Source organism: Phyllobates terribilis, unplaced genomic scaffold (assembly GCF_046119375.1).
Source record: "Phyllobates terribilis strain yellow unplaced genomic scaffold, ASM4611937v1 Scaffold_2__4_contigs__length_985480577, whole genome shotgun sequence".
Taxonomy (NCBI): domain Eukaryota; kingdom Metazoa; phylum Chordata; class Amphibia; order Anura; family Dendrobatidae; genus Phyllobates; species Phyllobates terribilis.
The window spans coordinates 17,928,802-17,947,242 of NW_027362762.1; the positions used below are offsets into that span (position 1 = coordinate 17,928,802).

General features: G+C 49.7%; 1 protein-coding gene across 1 annotated transcript; it reads left to right on the forward strand.

Annotated features, from left to right (window-relative positions):
• Positions 1-7,384: 7,384 nt before the first annotated feature.
• LRIF1 (ligand dependent nuclear receptor interacting factor 1) lies at positions 7,385-16,075 on the forward strand. Its single transcript, XM_073661142.1, has 4 exons — positions 7,385-7,647; positions 8,477-10,277; positions 11,706-11,912; positions 12,773-16,075. The coding sequence occupies exons 1-4, from the start codon at positions 7,607-7,609 to the stop codon at positions 13,166-13,168; spliced, it is 2,445 nt and encodes an 814-aa protein (XP_073517243.1). The 5' UTR covers positions 7,385-7,606; the 3' UTR covers positions 13,169-16,075.
• Positions 16,076-18,441: the final 2,366 nt, after the last annotated feature.

Here is an 18,441-nt window from a genome sequence, read left to right on the forward strand (position 1 = left end):
GGTGGCTGCAGACAGAATCTTATCTTGTATCTCTGTATACAGGGAGCTCCCCCTAGTGGTGGCTGCAGACAGAATCTTATCATGCATCTCTGTATACAGGGAGCTCCCCCTAGTGGTGGCTGCAGACAGGATCTTATCATGCATCTCTGTATACAGGGAGCTCCCCCTAGCTGTGGCTGCAGAAAGGTTCTAGTCATGTATCTCTATACAGGGAGCTCCCCCTAGTGGTGGCTGCAGACAGAATCTTATCATGTATCTCTGTTTACAGGGAGCTCCCCCTAGTGGTGGCTGTAGACAGGATCTTATCATGTATCTCTGTATACAGGGAGCTTCCCCTAATGGTGGCTGCAGACAGAATCTTATCATGTATCTCTGTATACAGGGAGCTCCCCCTAGTGGTGGCTGCAGACAGAATCTTATCTTGTATCTCTGTATACAGGGAGCTCCCCCTAGTGGTGGCTGCAGACAGAATCTTATCATGCATCTCTGTATACAGGGCGCTCCCCCTAGTGGTGGCTGCAGACAGGATCTTATCATGTATCTCTGTATACAGGGAGCTCCCCCTAGTGGTGGCTGCAGAAAGGTTCTAGTCATGTATCTCTATACAGGGAGCTCCCCCTAGTGGTGGCTGCAGACAGGATCTTATCATGTATCTCTGTATACAGGGAGCTCCCCCTAGTGGTGGCTGCAGACAGAATCTTATCATGTATCTCTGTATACAGGGAGCTCCCCCTAGTGGTGGCTGCAGACAGAATCTTATCATGTATCTCTGTATACAGGGTGCTCTCCCAAGTGGAAGCTGTAGACAGGATCTTATCATGTATCTCTGTATACAGAGAGCTCCCCCTAGTGGTGGCTGCAGACAGAATCTTATCATGTACCTCTGCATATAGGGAGCTCCCCCTAGTGGTGGCTGCAGACAGAATCTTATCAAGTATCTCTGTATACAGAGAGCTCCCCCTAGTGGTGGCTGCAGACAGAATCTTATCATGTATCTCTGTATACAGGGAGCTCCACCTAGTGGTGGCTGCAGACAGAATCTTATCATGTATCTCTGTATACAGAGAGCTCCCCCTAGTGGTGGCTGCAGACAGAATCTTATCATGTACCTCTGTATACAGGGAGCTCCCCCTAGTGGTGGCTGCAGACAGGATCTTATCATGTATCTCTGTATACAGAGAGCTCCCCCTAGTGGTGGCTGCAGACAGAATCTTATCATGTACCTCTGTATACAGGGAGCTCCCCCTAGTGGTGGCTGCAGACAGAATCTTATCATGTATCTCTGTATACAGAGAGCTCCCCCTAGTGGTGGCTGCAGACAGAATCTTATCATGTATCTCTGTATACAGGGAGCTCCCCCTAGTGGTGGCTGCAGACAGAATCTTATCATGTATCTCTGTATACAGGGAGCTCCCCCTAGTGGTGGCTGCAGACAGAATCTTATCATGTACCTCTGTATACAGGGAGCTCCCCCTAGTGGTGGCTGCAGACAGAATCTTATCATGTATCTCTGTACACAGGGAGCTCCCCCTAGTGGTGGCTGCAGACAGAATCTTATAATGTATCTCTGTATACAGGGAGCTCCCCCTAGTGGTGGCTGCAGACAGAATCTTATCATGTATCTCTGTATACAGAGAGCTCCCCCTAGTGGTGGCTGCAGACAGAATCTTATCATGTATCTCTGTATACAGGGAGCTCCCCCTAGTGGTGGCTGCAGACAGAATCTTATCATGTATCTCTGTATACAGAGAGCTCCCCCTAGTGGTGGCTGCAGACAGAATCTTATCATGTATCTCTGTATACAGTGAGCTCCCCCTAGTGGTGGCTGCAGACAGAATCTTATCATGTATCTCTGTATACAGAGAGCTCCCCCTAGTGGTGGCTGCAGACAGAATCTTATCATGTACCTCTGTATACAGGGAGCTCCCCCTAGTGGTGGCTGCAGACAGGATCTTATCATATATCTCTGTATACAGAGAGCCCCCCCTAGTGGTGGCTGCAGACAGAATCTTATCATGTACCTCTGTATACAGGGAGCTCCCCCTAGTGGTGGCTGCAGACAGAATCTTATCATGTATCTCTGTATACAGAGAGCTCCCCCTAGTGGTGGCTGCAGACAGAATCTTATCATGTATCTCTGTATACAGGGAGCTCCCCCTAGTGGTGGCTGCAGACAGGATCTTATCATGTATCTCTGTATACAGGGAGCTCCCCCTAGTGGTGGCTGCAGACAGAATCTTATCATGTATCTCTGTATACAGGGAGATCCCCCTAGTGGTGGCTGCAGACAGAATCTTATCATGTATCTCTGTATACAGGGAGCTCCCCCTAGTGGTGGCTGCAGACAGAATCTTATCATGTACCTCTGTATACAGGGAGCTCCCCCTAGTGGTGGCTGCAGACAGAATCTTATTGTGTATCTCTGTATACAGGGAGCTCCCCCTAGTGGTGGCTGCAGACAGAATCTTATCATGTATCTCTGTATACAGGGAGCTCCCCCTAGTGGTGGCTGCAGACAGAATCTTATAATGTATCTCTGTATACAGGGAGCTCCCCCTAGTGGTGGCTGCAGACAGGATCTTATCATGTATCTCTGTATATAGGGAGCTCCCCCTAGTGGTGGCTGCAGACAGAATATTATCATGTATCTCTGTATACAGGGAGCTCCCCCTAGTGGTGGCTGCAGACAGGATCTTATCATGTATCTCTGTATACAGGGAGCTCCCCCTAGTGGTGGCTGCAGACAGGATCTTATCATGTATCTCTGTATACAGGGAGCTCCCCCTAGTGGTGGCTGCAGACAGGATCTTATCATGTATCTCTGTATACAGGGAGCTCCCCCTAGTGGTGGCTGCAGACAGGATCTTATCATGTATCTCTGTATACAGGGAGCTCCCCCTAGTGGTGACTGCTGACAGAATCTTATCATGCATCTCTGTACACGGGGAGCTCCCCCTAGTGGTGACTGCTGACAGAATCTTATCATGTATCTCTGTATACAGGGAGCTCCCCCTAGTGGTGACTGCTGACAGAATCTTATCATGTATCTCTGTACACGGGGAGCTCCCCCTAGTGGTGACTGCTGACAGAATCTTATCATGTATCTCTGTATACAGGGAGCTTCCCCTAGTGGTGGCTGCAGACAGGATCTTATCATGTATCTCTGTATACAGGGAGCTCCCCCTAGTGGTGGCTGCAGACAGGATCTTATCATGTATCTCTGTATACAGGGAGCTCCCCCTAGTGGTGGCTGCAGACAGGATTTTATCATGTATCTCTGTATATAGGGAGCTCCCCCTAGTGGTGGCTGCTGACAGAATATTATCATGTATCTCTGTATACAGGGAGCTCCCCCTAGTGGTGACTGCTGACAGAATCTTATCATGTATCTCTGTACACGGGGAGCTCCCCCTAGTGGTGACTGCTGACAGAATCTTATCATGTATCTCTGTATACAGGGAGCTTCCCCTAGTGGTGGCTGCAGACAGGATCTTATCATGTATCTCTGTATACAGGGAGCTCCCCCTAGTGGTGGCTGCAGACAGGATCTTATCATGTATCTCTGTATACAGAGAGCCCCCCCTAGTGGTGGCTGCAGACAGAATCTTATCATGTACCTCTGTATACAGGGAGCTCCCCCTAGTGGTGGCTGCAGACAGAATCTTATCATCTATCTCTGTATACAGAGAGCTCCCCCTAGTGGTGGCTGCAGACAGAATCTTATCATGTATCTCTGTATACAGGGAGCTCCCCCTAGTGGTGGCTGCAGACAGGATCTTATCATGTATCTCTGTATATAGGGAGCTCCCCCTAGTGGTGGCTGCTGACAGAATATTATCATGTATCTCTGTATACAGGGAGCTCCCCCTAGTGGTGACTGCTGACAGAATCTTATCATGTATCTCTGTATACAGGGAGCTTCCCCTAGTGGTGGCTGCAGACAGGATCTTATCATGTATCTCTGTATACAGGGAGCTCCCCCTAGTGGTGGCTGCAGACAGGATCTTATCATGTATCTCTGTATACAGAGAGCCCCCCCTAGTGGTGGCTGCAGACAAAATCTTATCATGTATCTCTGTATACAGGGAGCTCCCCCTAGTGGTGGCTGCAGACAGGATCTTATCATGTATCTCTGTATACAGGGAGCTCCCCCTAGTGGTGGCTGCAGACAGAATCTTATCATGTATCTCTGTATACAGGGAGATCCCCCTAGTGGTGGCTGCAGACAGAATCTTATCATGTATCTCTGTATACAGGGAGCTCCCCCTAGTGGTGGCTGCAGACAGAATCTTATCATGTACCTCTGTATACAGGGAGCTCCCCCTAGTGGTGGCTGCAGACAGAATCTTATTGTGTATCTCTGTATACAGGGAGCTCCCCCTAGTGGTGGCTGCAGACAGAATCTTATCATGTATCTCTGTATACAGGGAGCTCCCCCTAGTGGTGGCTGCAGACAGAATCTTATAATGTATCTCTGTATACAGGGAGCTCCCCCTAGTGGTGGCTGCAGACAGGATCTTATCATGTATCTCTGTATATAGGGAGCTCCCCCTAGTGGTGGCTGCAGACAGAATATTATCATGTATCTCTGTATACAGGGAGCTCCCCCTAGTGGTGGCTGCAGACAGGATCTTATCATGTATCTCTGTATACAGGGAGCTCCCCCTAGTGGTGGCTGCAGACAGGATCTTATCATGTATCTCTGTATACAGGGAGCTCCCCCTAGTGGTGGCTGCAGACAGGATCTTATCATGTATCTCTGTATACAGGGAGCTCCCCCTAGTGGTGGCTGCAGACAGGATCTTATCATGTATCTCTGTATACAGGGAGCTCCCCCTAGTGGTGACTGCTGACAGAATCTTATCATGCATCTCTGTACACGGGGAGCTCCCCCTAGTGGTGACTGCTGACAGAATCTTATCATGTATCTCTGTATACAGGGAGCTCCCCCTAGTGGTGACTGCTGACAGAATCTTATCATGTATCTCTGTACACGGGGAGCTCCCCCTAGTGGTGACTGCTGACAGAATCTTATCATGTATCTCTGTATACAGGGAGCTTCCCCTAGTGGTGGCTGCAGACAGGATCTTATCATGTATCTCTGTATACAGGGAGCTCCCCCTAGTGGTGGCTGCAGACAGGATCTTATCATGTATCTCTGTATACAGGGAGCTCCCCCTAGTGGTGGCTGCAGACAGGATTTTATCATGTATCTCTGTATATAGGGAGCTCCCCCTAGTGGTGGCTGCTGACAGAATATTATCATGTATCTCTGTATACAGGGAGCTCCCCCTAGTGGTGACTGCTGACAGAATCTTATCATGTATCTCTGTACACGGGGAGCTCCCCCTAGTGGTGACTGCTGACAGAATCTTATCATGTATCTCTGTATACAGGGAGCTTCCCCTAGTGGTGGCTGCAGACAGGATCTTATCATGTATCTCTGTATACAGGGAGCTCCCCCTAGTGGTGGCTGCAGACAGGATCTTATCATGTATCTCTGTATACAGAGAGCCCCCCCTAGTGGTGGCTGCAGACAGAATCTTATCATGTACCTCTGTATACAGGGAGCTCCCCCTAGTGGTGGCTGCAGACAGAATCTTATCATCTATCTCTGTATACAGAGAGCTCCCCCTAGTGGTGGCTGCAGACAGAATCTTATCATGTATCTCTGTATACAGCGAGCTCCCCCTAGTGGTGGCTGCAGACAGGATCTTATCATGTATCTCTGTATATAGGGAGCTCCCCCTAGTGGTGGCTGCTGACAGAATATTATCATGTATCTCTGTATACAGGGAGCTCCCCCTAGTGGTGACTGCTGACAGAATCTTATCATGTATCTCTGTATACAGGGAGCTTCCCCTAGTGGTGGCTGCAGACAGGATCTTATCATGTATCTCTGTATACAGGGAGCTCCCCCTAGTGGTGGCTGCAGACAGGATCTTATCATGTATCTCTGTATACAGAGAGCCCCCCCTAGTGGTGGCTGCAGACAGAATCTTATCATGTATCTCTGTATACAGGGAGCTCCCCCTAGTGGTGGCTGCAGACAGAATCTTATCATGTATCTCTGTATACAGGGAGCTCACCCTAGTGGTGGCTGCAGACAGAATCTTATCATGTACCTCTGTATACAGGGAGCTCCCCCTAGTGGTGGCTGCAGACAGAATCTTATTATGTATCTCTGTATACAGGGAGCTCCCCCTAGTGGTGGCTGCAGACAGAATCTTATCATGTATCTCTGTATACAGGGAGCTCCCCCTAGTGGTGGCTGCAGACAGAATCTTATAATGTATCTCTGTATACAGGGAGCTCCCCCTAGTGGTGGCTGCAGACAGGATCTTATCATGTATCTCTGTATATAGGGAGCTCCCCCTAGTGGTGGCTGCAGACAGAATATTATCATGTATCTCTGTCTACAGGGAGCTCCCCCTAGTGGTGGCTGCAGACAGGATCTTATCATGTATCTCTGTATACAGGGAGCTCCCCCTAGTGGTGGCTGCAGACAGGATCTTATCATGTATCTCTGTATACAGGGAGCTCCCCCTAGTGGTGGCTGCAGACAGGATCTTATCATGTATCTCTGTATACAGGGAGCTCCCCCTAGTGGTGGCTGCAGACAGGATCTTATCATGTATCTCTGTATACAGGGAGCTCCCCCTAGTGGTGATTGCTGACAGAATCTTATCATGTATCTCTGTATACAGGGAGCTCCCCCTAGTGGTGACTGCAGACAGAATCTTATCATGTATCTCTGTATACAGGGAGCTCCCCCTAGTGGTGACTGCTGACAGAATCTTATCATGTATCTCTGTATACAGGGAGCTCCCCCTAGTGGTGGCTACAGACAGAATATTATCATGTATCTCTGTATACAGGGAGCTCCCCCTAGTGGTGACTGCAGACAGTATCTTATCATGTATCTCTGTATACAGGGAGCTCCCCCTAGTGGTGGCTGCTGACAGAATATTATCATGTATCTCTGTATACAGGGAGCTCCCCCTAGTGGTGACTGCTGACAGAATCTTATCATGTATCTCTGTACACGGGGAGCTCCCCCTAGTGGTGACTGCTGACAGAATCTTATCATGTATCTCTGTATACAGGGAGCTCCCCCTAGTGGTGGCTGCAGACAGGATCTTATCATGTTTCTCTGTACACGGGGAGCTCCCCCTAGTGGTAACAGTAGCACAGTTATATGACACACATCTCTCACTTGCCTTTTCTATATATAAGTGTAATATTGATATAATATCTATCACTTCATATATTCTCACATTTTAGCTTTAGCTTTTTCTAAGTAAATGCAACCGGAAGTGGTGTGAGGCCACACCCCATCAGCTACCGGAAGTCCAGCCCACCGGAGGACGTTTTCTGGCTGCGTAGCAGGATACGTCCCCGCCCATTTCGCCCTTGATCCTCGGGTGGGCGGGGCGTCGCTCAGTCCTGACTTCCGGTCAGTGATTTGACGCCGCTCGTTGTCAGGGTTGAGGGCGCCGCCATTGTCTGAGCTCGGCGCTGCGGCTGCTCCCTGTGGGGGGCGCAGTCTCCCTCTCCGCCTTCACGGCGGCCCCGGTGTAGTGTGCGGCCTCCACACAGCCGCTCCATGTCTCAACCGCTGAGGCCTCCGCAGCTCCCGGGGCAGAGGTGAGTGTGTGCCCAGCAGCACAGAGGGTGTTGTGGAACGACCCCCGGAGTGTTATATCCCCCCAGTACTCAAGTGCAGTTAGGTGTGAAGACCCCCATATGTCAGCGCCCCCAGCAGCACAGAGGATGTTGTGTATCGACCCCTCTAGTCTTATATCCCCTATTCCTCTAGTGCAGTGATTGCTCAGGGCCTGCGCTGTGTGAAGACCCCGATATGTCGGTGCCCCCTTATCTCTGGGCGATTTTGTAGGTTTAGGAATCACAATGTTAGGAAACGGGAAAGATCTCCGAGCGCAGAGAAACAGTGAGAGAGAGAGATAGCGCCCCCGCTGGTGGGTCAGGGTCTGTTGTTTCAGAGTTCACTGTGGGGTGAGGATGATCGGGTGCTACGCTCCTCGGGGTGGGGTGCCACCATCCCGTGGGGGTGAGGGCGCCACGATCTTCTGGGGGTGGTGCCGCGATCCCTTGGGCAGGGGCCGCGATCCCATGGGGGTGGGGGGTGCGCCGCCATCTTGTGGGGGTGGTACCGCGATCCTTGGGGGTCTGGGGGGGCGCGATCCTTAGAGTCGGGCTGAGAAATGGTCTAGTTTTTTTTCTCTGCTGCTCTATGTCCATGTCTAATAGAGAATGAATACCGAACACTGGGGGTCCCTATGGTCATACTCATACCCCCACTTTTTTTGGGAAGCCCCTTTTCCCGGCGGGGCCAGTGAGGTCAGGGCTGTTTCCGTTCACAGCCGGCAGAGCTCGTGCGTCAGTGATCAGGGTCACGTCCGTGTATTACTTACTTGCGTCTGGTTCTCTAATCTGTCCGTTCTTTCTCTTCCAGTCTCACCGGCTGCTTCTATCAGATCGTTCAGGCCACCGGACCGCAGGGGACCAACGTCTTGAATCTTCTTCCCATACTAAAACCTAAGGATAAGCCGATTCCTGCAGCACCCCCTGCCCCATCCCCCAGCGCACCTCCCGCCCACAGTGCGTCGGTCCCCAATATACCTCAGGCGGTTATATCCTCAGCACCACCATCGATCCCCGTCCTCTCACGCCCCAGTCCTGTGAGCGTGCCGCTGATACAGACGCCCACCTTGGGGAATTATATTATCTCTACACAGGGTAACACCCTCCATGTTGAGAATCAGTTCCCAGTTTTTCAGGAAGCCACTTTATTCCTGGATAGGGGACATCTGACTCTTCCTGCAAATTCTGTTCCGGGAAATCCTCCAAGATTCATTATGGTGAACACCAAGCCGGCCAGTCCCGTTAAACCCATGCCGGCGTTACCCACCGGGCATTCCCTCCAGATACCCTCTCACGCTGAGGTGATGTCTGTTCCCGTCTCTTCCCTGCCCTTCTCCATCCAGCAGAAGATCCTGCCCCAGGCGAGCGTTGGTGACATCAGCAAGGTTCCCTCCGTCATCTACGTGTCACCGGTAAACACTGTCAAATCTGGTGCTGCCCAGAGCTCCCAGTATAATCCCAGTCCTGGTACCAAGTTACCATCGCAGCCCAGGCCACCCTCAGGAAGGAGTGAAGCTCTGAACGGACCCATGAAATGGGTCGTCCAGGAGAACCAGGAATCGGCCGCCTGCCTCGTTCCCGTTAAATCCTCCAATGACACCGCGTCCAAAATCCTACAGATGCTGACGAAAACCAAGATGGAGGACGTGAATGTGACCAACCCAGATCAATCCAAGGTCGTGCAAATCAAGGACAACGCCCTCGTCATGTGCAACAATAAGATCTTCTTCTTGACCAAGAAAGGCACCGAGATCATCAACACCGGGACGAAAATCCAAGAACCTCCACAGTTTGCTACATCAGAGAAACCCACTGCAAAGATGAAACCCATGAATGAGCTGTCCAATAAAGTGGTACAGGTGGTGCTCGCCAAAAATAAGTCGCCCTCTCCCACCTCCGAATTGTCGGTCCAGTCTAATGTTGTCAGCATCGCCAAACCCAAAAGAAAGAGTACTACCCCTCGAGCAGTCAGAGGTGACCTCAGCGTCCTTTATATGCCTGAGGACAGCGGCAGCAACGTCTACAGAGAGGTGTGGGCGGCCCCATCCTGTGCTGTCAGCTCCTCACCCAGTGCGGCCAGTTCCCAATCCTGTGCTGTCAGCTCCTCGGCCAGCGCCCTGCCCAGTGCTGCTGCCGCCCCACCTAATGCGGCCAGCACCCCATCCTGTGCTGTTAGCTCCTCACCCAGTGCGGCCAGTGCCCCATCCTGTGCTGTCAGCTCCTCGGCCAGTGCGGCCGGCGCCCAATTTAATGCGGCCAGCGCCCCATCTTGTGCTGTCAGCTCCTCACCCAGTGCGGCCAGCGCCCCACCCTGTGCTGTCAGCTCCTCACCCAGTGCCCTAGCCACTGCTGCCCGCGCCCCAGCCACTGCTGCCCGCGCCCCAGCCAGTGCGGCCCACGCCCCACCCAGTGCGGCCCGCTCCCCACCCTGTGCTGTGAGCTCCTTGGCCCGCGCCCCAGCCAGTGCTGCCCGCGCCCCAGCCAGTGCTGCCCGCACCCCAGCCAGTGCGGCCCACGCCCCAGCCAGTGCGGCCGGCGCCCCACCCAGTGCTGCAAACACCTCTGTGGTAAACGCTGCTAATAAGGGGGACTCTGCCAGGAACACTGACCAGGTGGGTACCACAGTCCGGGAATGTAACCATATGTTTTTCTCCTTATCCGCTCCCTGTTGAGGCTGATTTTCGTTATTTTGCGCCTTCATTTTTTCACTCCCTCCAGGAGCCATCGTGTTGTTTTTTTGACTTGTACTTTTGAATGACGCTGTTCATTATATAATATCCTGGAAAAGGAAGAAATTCCCAGGGCAGTGACTGCAGATAACCCCACAGCCCACCATTGAGGTGTGATTCTGCAGTGAGAATGACCCAGGAGCACGATTCTCCCGCTCACACGATTACTGCCACATCCAGCGTGCGGGAGGGATTATTTTCTGAGGCGAGCTGGGGTTTTTATTGTTACATTTCTTGGTTACGTAAGACGTTTTGATTGTTGTTGCATTTGACCAAAAAAAAAATCCAAACACGGCGTCTACCGAATCTGTTCAATACTTCTATTTTGATCTGACTTTTACAGATGTGACCTTTTTATTTCATTATTTAAAAAAGGCAGAAGAAAGAGGATGGTGCTTAGAATTGTAATGTTATTCTTTATTTTAGATTTTTATTTTTTTTATCACATTCAGATTGACCGCAGCATTTAAATGATTAGACTACAGCGATCGGAGGAAGCTCTGGCCCCCTCCTGCTCTGGCCCCCTCCTGCTCTGGCCCCCTCCTGCTCTGGCCCCCTCCTGCCCTGGTCTCTATAGGGCTACATTTTTATTTTCTCTGTTTCTAGTGATGAAACCTCCAGCTCGCCGCACCAAAAAATAAACCCTCACACGCTCCATCGTCATAAAAATGTGACGGAGCTGTGAAAAAGTCAACAACACTTTTATTTTTTTGCAAATCTTCACATTTTTTCCTCCACTGAAATCTAAAAAATAAACTACACGTTGGTATCACCGTAATCGTACTGACCAGGAGAATCCTGTCACCGGGTCATCTTTGCCGTAAAACGAAATGAGAAAACACAATGATGAAATTGCTTTTAATTTTTTCATTATTTCACCACATTTGAATTCTTTTCCCACCTTTCAGTACATTATATGGTAACTACAACTGGCCCCACAAATATTCAGACTTCATACAGCTACGGGGACGGAAATATAAATAAAAGATGGCTTTTCGGAGAAGAGGAAAGAAAAGAAAAATGCACAAAAATGCAATTAGAGCTAATATTAGCATAAAGTAATCATGAATAATTGTATTCTACATAGTCCAGGGCTGTATGTAGAGCAGTCCTGGGTCCAGTGGTCTCGGCTCTCGCCGGCCCCGCCCCGCTGGGCTCTCGCCGGCCCCGCCCCGCTGGGCTCTCGCCGGCCCCGCCCCGCTGGGCTCTCGCCGGCCCCGCCCCGCTGGGCTCTCGCCGGCCCCGCCCCGCTGGGCTCTCGCCGGCCCCGCCCCGCTCAGATTTGTCCATTGATCTCTGTTCTTCTTGCAGCCGCTGCCTGAGTCCCAAAAGACAGAAATTGTCACTTTCCCTAAGCCCCCTGAGACGAAGGGAATGGACGAGAGAAGCTGGAGGCTGAAATTTGGTTTATTGAAGAAGGAAAAGATTATCCTGAAGAGGATTCCCCTGATCCAGGCGGTGGTGGGCACATCGGCCTCTAATGGGAGCCCCCTGGGGGGGTCGGAATCCTTGGTGACGGTGAGTGATGACTGCACTTATACTGCCCCCTCCTGCCTAGGCTAACCAATCGTAATAGGTGGGTATTCCCGGGGACCAATCACAGCACTGCAGCTCATGGGAGGATCAAACCAAGGAAGTGACAGCTTGGCCAATCAGCTGTGGAATAGGAGAACACTCCCTCCATCCTAACCAATAGGGCAGCTTGCATAGACCAGCATCACCAAGAGGCGTGTGATGCCTCGATTATGGCGCTGCCCTCGTCTCCTTGGTGGAAGGACCGGTGTGTTATGTAGGAGGTGACGGAGACTCCAGTAGGATGAAACGCGTTGGGATATGGAAATTACAGGGCTGGAGTTCAGCTATGGCATGTAGGGGGGTGAGTTTACAGAATGTCACTTTTAGGGCTCTAATGTGTGACAATGACTAAATGTCCTTGTGAGGATGCTAATCGCCACTAATGTTACATGTATCCCCCCCGTATGGGGCGGCATCTAAAAGATCGGGGAATAGGGCAAGCGGTGCTCTAAGGAAGAGGTAACCAAACCTCATTTTGAAGACTGACCACTGTAGGATGATAATCATCACCAATGTCCCTTGTGTCCCTCCGATTGGGGTAAAATGAGTGCCACCGTGCCCGAAAATACAACGTTATTTATCTGATGTCAATTGTCCCCCTAAATAGAAGGTCTTAGGATTAAGGCTCCAACCCTGTGGTGTCGTCCCATGTCCATCTAATGTGGCCAGAAGGAGGCGCTGCTCCTCGCCCTTAGCTGGCGCTGACTTTTAGGTTTTATTGCTTTCATTCTTTGGGTTGGCGTCGGCTGTATAACACGTGTCGTTTATTTTCATATCACTATAAAGCTTTTCTTCCCCTCTAGGATCCTATAGAGACAGAGCCGAAACAACTGAAACGAAAGTCGTCACAGACCGGAAAAGTCACAAAGGTGCAGAAGAGCTGGGAGAGCGGCGACGTGAACCAGAACTCTCCGGACCCGGAGGTATCTGACGACCCTTCATCCCCTGTACCCGGGGGGGCGACCACACACGAATCACACTCCACCTGGCCACACCAGGACGCCTACGACCCCGCAGATTTCCAGCTCAGTCCGGATTCCGCAGAACATTTCAGCGACGTTTTGCTCCCAAGTTCAAGATTTCACATCGACTACATGTATCCTGATGAGACGACCAAGGACGAGAAAATCCAGAGACTGAAGGAAGTGTTAAAGGAACGCGAGAACGCGGTGGAGGCGCTGCGCCGACAGAAGATTTGACCCTTAGTATCAGTGTTCTCCCATAAGGGGAGTTGTTGTTGTTGTTTTTCCTTGCTGGAATAATTTAGCGTTTGTGACTTTTTGGTAATTTATCGGGTTTTTGTAGCGCATGTTTCTAAATACATAAATTTAAAAAAAAAACAAAAAACTTTTGACTGGTGAGTCGCCGATGGGACGGCGGCTATACTGATACTGAAGCTGCGTCATTTTATCTGGTCACTTAATCCTAAATTTATCTGCTTTCCATCAGGGAATATAATTATTTTATTAAAGCCGAATAGGGTGGGAGTTTATTAGATTGGGAAAACTCCATTTTGCAGAGGTTGGCTACTTTCTTCTCTGTCCCATCAAGTCGCTAAAAGTGTCACACACCCCCTTAGATCAACCGAAGCCCTGTTTGTCGGACACCTATTCATATGAAACCCCATCTCCCCACACATGGACACTGGCCTGAACATGCATGTGTGTGGGGATCGGAATAAGCTGAAGTCAGACCTATCTGAAAATCCAACACACCTGACGCGTTTCTCCTCCGACTTCTGCTGGAGAGTCTGGTCACCCCTGCACACCTTGCACGATCCAGCCAAAATCTGCAGATTCAGCCAACGTTCATCTAATGTTAATGGTCGCTCTAAAAGCTCGAGGCAGGAGCTGCGTAATGCAAGCTGATTGTCTAGACTGGATACAAGTGTAACAAACACTCAGCTGTGAAAAGTATTAGGTCTGTACAAGTAGCCCTTCCCTCGGGCCGTCTAGTGGTCCTGGCCAGGCGTAGGCAGTTTCTCCACCACCACCCCATAGACTACAGGTCAGGTGGTGAATAATTTTGAGGTTCCTGCGAGTCCTCTCCCAGGACCCATAGTGCGTGAGGATCAGAGATGAGTTTCTCTACGTTTTGGCCTTTCCTTTTTTTATACCTCATGACTGTACGGACGAACACATTTGGCGCCTACAACACTTGTGAACAAACCCCAAGAATTCACTCCTAGTTCAAATAAGTCTTTTATTCCGCCATGTCAAAAGACCACAACGTTTCGACTCGAGTCTTATTTATACTTCTATGACACCCTGGAGTGGACGCTGTCTATTTTTCTTGCTCTCCTGCTGTTTACCAAGTGGGTTCCTTGGACTGAGGGGAGGTGCGTCCCATATGTCGAGTGCTTTTTTTTGGATTCACTCCTAGTTTATCGGACTGACCTCTGGGGTCCTCCGTGTTTGACCAGCGTTATGTTACCGCCCCTTCTGTAATCAGATCTTACATGTGCCGGTTTTACGTTCTCCACCTTTTCGATCCTTCCCTTCTCGTAAAGGTGATTTCTTTCCTTCCAACATACAGGACTGAGCGAAGTTCACAAGATCCCGTCCCGAGGGGCGGTAGTTCCACTGCCCCTGTACCAGGCGGTGCTCACTGTCTCCCAACTTTTGGTTGCCCACAGCTTTTGTATTTCCTGCCAGTATAGTCTGTAGTCACAGTCCATGCTCCTCCAGACGACGGATACCATGACCGTAGCATGTGCATCCATCTCCAGCCAACAACAACATAGAGCTGAAACCAGAAGTTTCCATCCAGTATATATAAAGACACATCTGCAGGTTTTTCTCCATATCTGACATGGAATCAGAATAAACCTTTCCCGTTTTTGGTCAGTTAGGATTATACCATAATTTTTAATATTTACTTAATGCCAGAATAATGAGAGGAGAGAATGTTTTAAGGCATTTTTATTACTTACTGCAAAGTCAAAAGTTTACATACATGTCATTAGTATTTGGTCCCATTGCCCTTAATCTGAATGACTTGGGTCACACGTTCGGGATCTCCTTCCACAAGCTTCTCACAATAGTTGGTGGGAATTTGGGCCGATTCCTCCTGACAGAACTGGTGTAACTGATCCAGGTTTGTAGGTCGTCTTGCTCGCAGCTTTTTCCATAAATTTTCAATAGGATTGAGATCAGGGCTCTGTGGTGGCCACTCAAAAACATTGACTTGGTAACAAAGGGGCTTAAGGATAACAATTTTGACAGTATGCTTCGGATCATTGTCCATTTGGAAGACCCATTTCCGCCCAAGCTTTAACTTCCTGGCTGATGTCTTGAGATGTTGCTTCAGTATTACCACATAATCTTCTTTTCTCATGATGCCATCTGTTTTGTGAAGTGCACCAGTCCCTCCTGCAGTAAAACAACCCCACAACACAATGCTGCCACCCCCATGTTTCACAGTTGGGATGGTGTTCTTAGGCTTCCAAGCTTCTCCCTTTTTCCTCCAAACGTAACGATGGTCATTATGCCCAAAAAGTTCAATTTTAGTTTCATCAGACCACAGGACATGTCTCCAAAAATTAAGGTCTTTGTTCCTGTGTGCATTTGCAAACATTAATCTGGCTTTTTTATGTTTCTTTTGGAGTAATGGCTTCTTCCTGGCACTGTGGTCTTTCAGCCCATGTTGATACAGTACTCGTTTCACTGTGGATATTGACACAATCTTACCAGCTTCCGCCATCATCTTCACAAGGTCTTTTGCTTTTGTCTTTGGGTTGATATGCACATATCGGATCAAAGCACGTTCATCTCTGGGACACAGAACCCGTCTCCTTCCTGAGTGGTATGATGGCTGGACATTCCCATCTTGTTTGTACTTGCATATAATTGTTTGTACAGATGAACAAGTCACCTTCAGGGATCTTGAAATTGCTCCCAAGGATGAGCCAGACTTTGTGCAACTCCACAATTCTCTTCCTGATATCTTGGCTGATTTCTTTAGACTTTCCCATGATGCTACAGAAAGAAGCAGTGTGTTTCAGGTGTGCATTAAAATACATCCACAGGTGTGTCTCTAATTAACTCAGATGTTGCCAAAAAAATCAGAAGCTTCCAAACACATGACATCATCATATGGGCCGTCCAGAATTGTTTAAAGGCATAGTAATCTTACTGTATGTAAACTTTAGACTTTGCAGTAAGTAATAAAAATCCCTTAAAACATTCTCTCTCTCTCATTATTCTGGCATTTGGCAAATATTAAACATTATGGTATAATCCTAATTGATCTAAAACGGGAAAGGTTTATTATGATTTACTGTCAGATATTGAGAAAAACATCCAGATGTGTCTTTGTAGCGCCCCGAGGGTTCGGTCGCTACAGAGGTGTTGCATCTCACCCAGAGGTGTGATATCTCACTTCCAGGTAAGGAAGGAGTATGGCTCAGGACCCTAGCACCCACATGCACTACACCACATTTCCGGGGGACAGGGCGACAATGCTCCCAAGAGTGAGCACAACTGCCCCTGTCCCTGGCTGGAGTGGGGGGAGGGAACATCTAGAGAGGGGGAACCCGGTAGTGTGTGGGTGGGGAGAGTAGATCCCAGGTGCACTGTATAGAGGAGTATATATGGTGGGCACCATCTTAGAGTCAGAGTAGAAAGTAGTAGAAGGTGGGAGAGAGCAGAGAGAGAAGGAGGCGGGGAGCAGAGGCTCTGCATGGGCTCTGCTCCGCAGGCAGGCCAAGTCTTAAGGCCTGGGCCTGCAGGAGAAGGAAGGAAGGGAGAAGAACGGAGGAAGCTCTAGGAGAAGACTGAAGGGACCCCAGGGGTGCGAACCGGCCAGCCGCCACCGCACGCCCGCCGCTACCAGAGTAGGAGGGTCAGGCCAAGAAAAGGGAACCGGATCCCTCATCTAGTGGAGGAGAGCAACTACCCTCAGCTAGTAGCCGGAGGCCGTGGCATTGCACATGTTACGGCCCCTCACTACACCCGTTAGGAAGGCACCACATAGGACCCAGGGAAACGGAACATACGTTTGCCCGCCAAGGCCCGAGGCAGCTGGACAGAAACGTGGTCAATAGTGGGGTACGACAGACCAGAGAAAGGACACACGAATGGGGTCCTGAAAAGCATTCCAAAGGTACCTAGGAGTTGGCCGAGCCCCTCACCTGGTGAGCACAGCACGACTTGGGCAGCCATTACCTGCAGAAGTGGCTTGGAGTGTAAAACTGTGAGTAAAGACCCTGGACTGCATCACTGGACTCTGAGTCATTACTGCTGCTCCCGCGCACCATCACCCCTACCATCTGCCCTGAGGCTATACTCCTCCCGTGGGGAGTTATACTACCCTCTGCTGCGCACACAACATCAGCCTCAGCGGTCTGCCCCGCAGCGGCGATTCTCAGTGACCGCAATCCACGGGTGGCGTAGTCGGACATTTAAACCTTACAAAACCCAAATAAACAGATCCACCACTGATTTGACCACCCTGAGCTACGGGACCGAGTCGCCGCCACGGAGACTACAATCCCCAGCATTACACAGAGACCCGGCTTTGGGTATTCCCCCACAGACGGCCCAGGGGGCGCGTCATCTTCATTTATAGTGTGTGGAAAATTCTGGTTTCAACTGTATATAGTACAAAAAATATATATAGAGTGGGGAAAAAAAGTATTTAGTCAGCCACCAATTGTGCAAGTTCTCCCACTTAAAAAGATGAGGTCGCCTGTAATTGACATCATAGGTCGACCTCAACTATGAGAGACAAAATGAGAAAACAAATCCTGAAAATCACATTCTCTGATTTGGAAAGAATTTTTTTTCAAATATACACCCCCCCCCCTAACATTCGGACTATAGGACGCACCCCCCATTTTCCTCCAAAATATTGGAGGAAAAAATGCGTCCTATGGGCCGAAAAATACGGTATTACTGTGCAGAATTATTAGGCAACTTAATAAAAAAGCAAATATAATCCCATCTCACTTGTTTATTTTCACCAGGTAAAGCAATATCAGTGCACAAAATTTAGAAATAAACATTTCTGACATGCAAAAACAAAAACCAAAATAATTAGTGATGAATATAGCCACCTTTCTTTATGATGACCCTCAGCAGCCTCCATCCATAGATTCTGTCAGTTGCTTGATCTGTTTTCGATCAACATTGCATGCAGCAGCCACCACAGCCTCCCAGACACTGCTCCCAGAGGTGTACTGTTTTCCCTCCCTGTAGATCTCACCACAGCCTCCCAGACACTGCTCCCAGAGGTGTACTGTTTTCCCTCCCTGTAGATCTCACATTTTATGATGGACCACAGGTTCTCTATGGGGTTCAGATCAGGTGAACAAGGGGGCCATGTCATTATTTTTTCTTCTTTTAGACCATTACTGGCCAGCCACGCTGTGGAGTAGTTGGATGCATGTGATGGAGCATTGTCCTGCATGAAAATCATGTTTTTCTTGAACGATACCGACTTCTTCCTGTACCACTGCTTGAAGAAGTTGTCT

Bases quoted from the DNA above. Each gene is read 5' to 3' on its own strand.
- LRIF1 (XM_073661142.1), top strand. From the start codon at position 7,607: ATGTCTCAACCGCTGAGGCCTCCGCAGCTCCCGGGGCAGAG. The intron at 7,648-8,476 runs GTGAGTGTGTGC...TTTCTCTTCCAG, and splicing joins CCGCAGCTCCCGGGGCAGAG to TCTCACCGGCTGCTTCTATC. The intron at 10,278-11,705 runs GTGGGTACCACA...TTCTTCTTGCAG, and splicing joins CTGCCAGGAACACTGACCAG to CCGCTGCCTGAGTCCCAAAA.